Source organism: Hemibagrus wyckioides, linkage group LG18 (genome assembly GCF_019097595.1).
Source record: "Hemibagrus wyckioides isolate EC202008001 linkage group LG18, SWU_Hwy_1.0, whole genome shotgun sequence".
NCBI lineage: Eukaryota > Metazoa > Chordata > Actinopteri > Siluriformes > Bagridae > Hemibagrus > Hemibagrus wyckioides.
Genome location: NC_080727.1, coordinates 2,357,210 through 2,365,000, shown reverse-complemented (window position 1 = coordinate 2,365,000; position 7,791 = coordinate 2,357,210). Strand labels below are relative to the sequence as shown.

General features: G+C 35.8%; 1 protein-coding gene across 1 annotated transcript in view; it reads right to left on the bottom strand.

Annotated features, from left to right (window-relative positions):
• The window catches only part of LOC131368801 (macrophage mannose receptor 1), a 32,166-nt gene extending 24,732 nt beyond the window's left edge, over window positions 1-7,434 (bottom strand). Inside the window, exons 1-9 of the mRNA XM_058414939.1 lie at window positions 7,170-7,434; window positions 5,235-5,380; window positions 3,692-3,804; window positions 3,465-3,598; window positions 2,418-2,638; window positions 1,826-1,935; window positions 1,116-1,231; window positions 424-559; window positions 246-328 (exon numbers count right to left, since the gene is read on the bottom strand). Of these exons, the coding sequence (XP_058270922.1) occupies window positions 246-328; window positions 424-559; window positions 1,116-1,231; window positions 1,826-1,935; window positions 2,418-2,638; window positions 3,465-3,598; window positions 3,692-3,804; window positions 5,235-5,380; window positions 7,170-7,212 (1,102 nt within the window). The 5' untranslated portion in view covers window positions 7,213-7,434. The remainder of the gene's footprint in view (window positions 1-245; window positions 329-423; window positions 560-1,115; window positions 1,232-1,825; window positions 1,936-2,417; window positions 2,639-3,464; window positions 3,599-3,691; window positions 3,805-5,234; window positions 5,381-7,169) is intronic.
• Window positions 7,435-7,791: the final 357 nt, after the last annotated feature.

Here is a 7,791-nt window from a genome sequence, read left to right as displayed (position 1 = left end):
TTAAGAGAGAAAGAGACTGCTATAACATATGGCAAAGAGAGAAAAGATAGAGGTATAGATAGAGAGATAGAGATATATTTACCGCAGATTCTGTGAACCATTAGATAAGAGAGAGAGAGAGAGAGAGACAGATAGATAGAGAGACAGAAAGACAGAGAAAATCAGTATAACATGAGAAAGAGAGCGAGAGATAGAGAGAGAAATGTGTGTGTGAGAGCCTGACAGGAAGTTTCTATAAGCGATACCTGAGACTCCGATCCACACGTCAGGAATGTTGACCTGGTGAATGTCAGGAAGCATAGCGTTGACGAAGTACTGCTCCTCCTCACTAGAAGAGATAACAGACACTCAGACTCAGAGTCAGTGATTAAACTGAACCGTCAGTACCTCTACTGTGTGGAGAGTTCAGATGGAGTAACAGACCTCTTGATGGTCAGAAGGTTTGCACCCATGCTGCTGCATCTGGTCAGTGCCTCGTGCCAGCTCGTCAGCAGGTGGCTGTTGGTCACCACTAAATAGCAGCTTCCTTTAAAGCTCATCCAGCCGAGCGGGCAAATGGCTTCAGAAAGACAGACAGACAGACAGACAGACAGACACAAGCACTTCCTGTTAATCAGCAATGCCTGTATATTATGTGGGAATTTTAATTATTTCATTTGAAATAAATAACACTTTGCACTCTACATTTAGGAAATAGATTTTTTTGTCTTTCTAAATTCTAAACTATAAAGAAAAAAATTCTTTTCATGTAGTTATTCTGAATTTTTTTTCAAAATGTAAATTTCCTCTACTTACTTTTTTTTACTCCCTCTCTTAATAGAGTGGCTTAATAAATTAATACTGAAAAAATAAGCCGTATGTAAACTGTATTTATAATCAAATCCTTGATGGTTTAAAAAATATACTACAAAAAAGATCAGCACCAAAAATATTGGCACCCTCAACAAAAAGGTAATTGGTGGTGAATTAGCTGTTAATAATCTCACTCTAACAATTCCAGAGATGTCTATGAAATATTTTTTAAAGATAAAACTGAAACTCAAGCTGAGCGAGTGTGTTAGCCGGAGTGTGTTAGCCGGAGTGTGTTAGCTGGAGTGTGTTGGACCAAGACTCACTGTTTAAGGCCCTCTTGCATGCGTATGGATGTTCAGAGCGACACAGGTGAGTCCTCCACTTCCCATAATCATCTCCTGCCTTGATGAGACCAGCACACAGGCCATTCTGCTTATCGCTGTTATAAACAACACAACACAACACAACACACACTTTAAAACCATTTAAACATCTGGTGTGAATGTCAAACTTTACCATCATAAAATATAACAGTAGAAGCAGCAGCAGTGGACAGTAAAACAGTAAAAATATATATATTTTTATATTCTAGTTTTACATTTTAATTTAAATGATTACTTATATTTTTATATTCTAGTTTTACATTGTTGTTCAAATTATTATTTCTTATATTTTTATGTTCTAGTTTTACACTTTAATTTAAATTATTTCTAATATTTTTATGTTCTAGTTTTACACTTTAATTTAAATTATTTCTAATATTTTTATGTTCTAGTTTTACATTTTTATTTAAATTATTTCTTATATTTTTATATTCTAGTTTTACATTTTTATGTCCATCATAGGACAGTCATAATAAAAATTTCAGTAACATTAACATTACAATAATATTTTAAAATATTTTCCAGAATGATTTTTTACAAAGAAGTCATTCTGTTCCTAAATGGTTTAAACATGTACTCCATGTTTTTCACCCGCTTTATTAATTCGTGTGATGGATTAATAAAGTGATGATTATGAAGTGCTCTCTTACGTGAGGTCAGGCTGCTCGTGAGCCCAGTTCGTGTAGCTGGACGTAGCCGCATCGGACCAACTGAACGAGGTGCTGTCTGGCTGAACTTGACAGGAAATTGAGGTACATTTCTGCAAAAGCGTGAGGACTGTTGGTTTGTGTGAAGCATGTGAAGAAAAAATATTTACCCTTATATACATTCACATCTCCATGTATGCTGTCGAAGAGAAACATGGACTGTGGTCACTGATGGTCAGTTACAGATACCTCACACACTCTTTCAGCCTCTTTTAAATACATGTAAGTAACCTTTATTTGTCACATATATATTACTGCACATATCCCATCCTTGGGGGTTGGGGTCAGAGCACATGGTCAGCCATGATACAGCACCCCTGGAGCAGGTGGGGTTAAGGGCCTTGCTCAAGGGTCAAACGGTAGCAGCTTGGCGGTGCTGGGGCTTGAACCCTGATCTTCTGCTCAAAGACCTTAACCACTTGAGCTACCACCGCCCATAACGAACTCAGGTCTCTGGTGTGAGAGTCTGATTCTCAGTCAATATTGTATAACACTATACTATCATTTTAGGTAAGTAAAGTAAAGAGAACCTCACCAGGGTGGAGTAGCCGAGCCACAGATCGTAATAGGATGGGTCCAGACCTAAGACGTACTGCTGTTCTTCTGCTGTTTCGATGGACACCAAGTCACCTCCATCCTTTAAGCACTCGCTCCGAGCCGAGTTCCAGCTCTTCTTCAGCGCGTATTGCAGTTTGTAGCAGTTAGAACCGAACTGTTCCCACCGGTTTGCCGTGTCGCACAACACAGGAGGGTTCGCTACGAAGAGAGAAAGAAAACAACAGCATCACATGTAGCTCTGTGATAAATATCTGCTGAAAGTTTTGTGGAAGCTTTGAAAATAACCTGAAAGTGTTCAAAGCGGCAGCTTGTCATTCTTAAAGCCCTCGAACATTTACAACCCAGATATCAATCACATTATAAACACTGACCAACCTCCAACTTCCTCTAAATAATCCATGCTAATGGTAAAACTAGCTACGGCTCAGGAGTAAAGCTAAGCAGCTCTGAGCTTATTTCTGGCCCAGAAAAATAAAAATACTACAGAATTTTTTAAATTAAACTTATTAAATACCGACATTATGTTTATTTTATTAGTTCGTAGTTACTTATAACAAGATTAGCGAGGTTTTGTTTAGCACTTATGTTAAAGCAGCTGTCGTGGAGACTCTGACACTGGAGACTCCTTCCAGTTTAAAGGCTAGTGTTCCAGTTTAAAGGCTAGTGTTCCAGTTTAAAGGCTAGTGTTCCAGTTTAAAGGCTAGATCCAGTTTAAAGGCTAGATCCAGTTTAAAGGCTAGTGTTCCAGTTTAAAGGCTAGATCCAGTTTAAAGGCTAGATCCAGTTTAAAGGCTAGATCCAGTTTAAAGGCTAGTGTTCCAGTTTAAAGGCTAGTGTTCCAGTTTAAAGGCTAGTCTGTTGTTTATATCTCAGCTGGAACTACAATTAATTTCCTTCCTAGAAACTTGATAATAAAAGAAAAAGGAGCGGGATTCTACACAAAAATGCTAAAAAACATAAAAATGACGCCTGTAGGCTTAAAATAAATGCTAATAAAGCCGCGGATCCCTGAAACGTAACGTACGGTTGTCTCGTTTGCAGATGTACTGCCTCTGAGCTGTGCAGTGCTCATCGTTCCAGCGACCTTCGCTGTTCCCGTCCACTTGTCCACAGTCCTCGTTGTCGTCATAGTTATCTGGCTGTCCTGGTCTCCAGTACCTATAAATGAGAAAAATGGTGTGAAGAATCTATTCAAAAGTGCTGACACTGGAGACTCCTTCCATAAATGAGTGAAGATACACAGATACTTACTCCAGGTACGGATAATAAATGTTGCCATCGCTCCACTCCCAGTTTCCCTCAGACGCGATGTCGTTCAAACCGATCCAGAAGATGTTGTGGCTGACCTGCGTGCTGACCCACGTCTACGCCGCGGGGGATAAGAGAAAACGTCAGGAATTACAGCTCAGTTCAATCGTCTCTTCTTTGTACAGGGTCTTGTTTATATTTCTAATTTAATCATAATAAATATACACTTTGGATAACAGCCATATTCAGTCGTATTACCCGAGTTAAAACACTAAGGATTTTATTTTGAATGATATATAGATGTTTAAGATATTCAGCTCAGTAGAATGTTGGTAATAAACTGAGGTGAATGTAGCTTATTAGCTAAGTTAAAGGATAATTATATGTGTGAGTTAAACTTCAGATGTTGAGCTGAGGTAAATGTAGCTTATTAGTTGAGTTAAAGGTTCATTAGCTATCCAAAATTAAACAGCAAATGTTTTCCGAGGTAAATGTTCTCATCTTATTAGCTGAGTCAATTGTTAATTAGCTGTGTGGGTTAATTAGATGTTGAGCTGAGCTAAATGTAGCTTATGGGCTGATTTAAAGGTTAATTAGATATCCGAAGTTAAGCATCAAATATTTATCTGAGGTAAATGTAGCTTATTAGCTGAGTTAAAGGTTAATTAGCTATCCAGAGTTAAGCATCAAATGTTTATCTGAGGTAAGTGTAGCTTATTAGCTAAGTTAATTAGCTTTGTGAGCTAAACTATAGATGTTTATCTGAGGTAAATGTAGAATATTAACTGAGTTAATGGTTAATTAGCTTTCTGGGTTAATTAGAGGTTTATCTGAGGTAAATGTAGCTTATTAGCTGAGTTAAAGGTTAATTAGCTATCCAGAGTTAAGCATCAAATGTTTATCTGAGGTAAGTGTAGCTTATTAGCTAAGTTAATTAGCTTTGTGAGCTAAACTATAGATGTTTATCTGAGGTAAATGTAGAATATTAACTGAGTTAATGGTTAATTAGCTTTCTGGGTTAATTAGAGGTTTATCTGAGGTAAATGTAGCTTATTGGCTGATTTAAAGGTAAATTAGATATCTGAGTCAAACATCAAATGTTTATCTGAGGTAAATGTTGCTTATTAGCTGAGTTATATGTTAGCTATTGGTTATATGGTGACTATTAGCTGTTAAATTAGCTTAGTAAAATGTTAGCTAGCTTGGTGAGTTGACTGTTATTCGTTGTGTTAAATGTTTAGTAGTTAGTGAGTTAGATGTTTGTAGAATTTTGGATCCTTCTGATTCTTAGAGCTACATTTTCAGATATAAATTGAGTTTTTGGGCATACAGCCTTCAGATGTTATTGGAAACAGAAAAAAATGTTATGCATATATAGACAGTTTTTTTTTTTTTTTTTTACATGGAAGTTTATTTAAAACTTAAAACGAACTTAAAATAAGTTTATCAACCTTATCCACCTGGTCACCAGAGCTTTCAGGCTATTACCGCCATTTTCTAAGTGTCAGATATTATTAGGAGACTCGCTACCCTCTGCCTATCTCACCCTCTCATGAAGGTTCGTGATGCTCATCAGATGACTTTCTTTGCTCGCGCACTCATCCAGAGCCTCATGCCATGTCTTTTTATCAGTGGAGAAAAAGTAACACCTGCCCTCGTACTCCCTCCATCCTGATTCACAATCGCCCAGCACTGAGAGAGAGAGAGAAAGGTGAATGAGACCAAGTCAGACAGAGGAGACACACAGATAGATAGATAGATAGATAGATAGATAGATAGATAGATAGACAGACAGACAGACAGACAGACAGACAGACAGATAGATAGATAGATAGACAGACAGACAGACAGACAGACAGATAGATAGATAGATAGAATTATTAGTTAGCCTTCCAAGTCGAATGTTAGCTATCTAGCAGACATAAATCTTAGCTGGTTAAGTGACATAAGTTCATTAGTTAGCTGAGTTAAATGCTACTAGCTGAGTTAGGTGTTATCTAGCTGATTGAGAAATTTACTAGCTAAGTTGAATGTTAGCTACTTACCTGACATTAATGCTAACAAGTTAAATAGATTCTATGTTAATTTGCATTGCCTAGCTAGTTGAGTAAAATTCAGGGCATTATCTAGCTAAGTTAGATAGTTAGCTAGTTAGTATATTTAAATGTCAACTGGCTGAGCTGAATGTTAGCTAGTTAGTTGAACGTTAGCTGGTTAAGTGAAATGATGCTGAAACTCTAGCATTGATATGTAGGAAAATGTTTAACAAAATGTGATCACAAACAAATCGAATTAGACACTAAAAAGAGTCTGATTCTAATAAAAGACCTCTCCACTAAACTGGACTAGTGGAACTTGACCACATTTATTTCCACTCTGTCATTTGGAAAAGCCGTTCCGCGTGAAGACGATACACATCCATCATAAAAGTCCCATGACAGCAGCTGAAGTCATGTGATACAATCATCCAGATGGCAGCAGTAATCATACAGCACAGCGCTAATGTTTTACTGGACTCGCTTAATCAGTCCACAGGGACTTGTAAAAAAATATATCACATGGATGGCAAATTAAGAGGTAAAGATAAAGAGAACCGGCTGTGGACAGAGGTGGATACTTTAGTGTGGTGATGTGGGATGCTATCTGTTGTGTGGAACTTAGACTTAGATTTAGTTAAACATTTTAAAGAAGATGTATTTGGTATCAAATCATTTAATAACAATAGGCAATACCTATATATATATATATATATAGTTATAGTTATAGTTATAAACATATATAGATATATTGATGCTGTTTATTAACCTACATTAACCTTCAAAGTCATCCAAATAATATCTAATATATAATGTAAAAGATTTGATAATGTCATGGAAAAAGAAACTTCAATTTTTCAATAAAAATAAAATTCATAAATTCAGTTTTTCAACTCAGCAATATTTGCAATATTTTTTTTACATTTAATTGAAAAAACCCTAAAAAACCTAAACAAATCAAATTTACTTTTTAATTTATTTAATTAACAAAAAAAATTCTAATATAATGGAAATTGCCTGAGATCTCAAAATTCTATAAAGGTTCCACTGAAATTCCAAATATAAACAAAAACCAGATAGTAAAATTTGACATTAAAATTACTTTTAATTATTATTAATTATTTAAGATATAAAAAATAAAAATACCAAAATTTATGTATTTTGTTAGTTATTTTGTTTAAAATTTCACAGTGAAATGAAAATCTGCTAGAATAAATGAAAGAATAAAATGAAATGAATGAAAATCTGCTAGTCGAATAAACATCCAAATATAAATAAATAAATAAACAAATAAAAAATGTTGAAATCATGCTAATGAATCAAAGTCAATCATATTAATCCTGTTCTGAAGACGATCTCGATCGGATTCATCATCTAAATAAATCTAAATCTCACAAATGTCTATTATTAGTCTTTCTTTCTAAACTATAAAAAGCGATACTTACCACGATGAGCGAGAGCGAAAAGCGTGATGAAGAGCAAGAACATTCTTTGCTCTTTTTCACTCAGTGATCAGGGAAATTAAGACTTTTTCTAAAAACCTCCCAGATTATATATTAAATCCCAGAGATAAGAAATTCTAAATAAGCTTAAGGATCAAAGTTAGACATTTTGCCTCATGTCTGTAAAAAAAATGTCTCTTTTCCCACGATTCCCCGAGAGCGTGTGCATTAGCCGTCGATCTTCAGAGCTCTGAGCATCTTCAGGTGTCGACGGCTACTTTTCAGTTTCATCCCAAAGTCCAAAGATGAAGCTGTAAAAACATCACGGCCGCCTGATGCTGCAGGAGACTCCACTTTATTATCAACTTCATACAAGTGAGCGTGAAGGTGTAGGAAATCGGGTTGAAATAAATTTTGCTCATAATAAATAATCAGTTAATGCTAATATTCAGTTTTTAAAATTTCATGTATACTAATCAGTCATAACATTCTGACCAGTGACCGGTGAAGTGAATAAGACTGAGTATCTCCTCATCATGGCACCTGTTAGTGGGTGGGATATATCAGGCAGCAAGTCAACATTCTGTCCTCAAAGTTGATGTTAGAAGCAGGAAAAATGGACAAG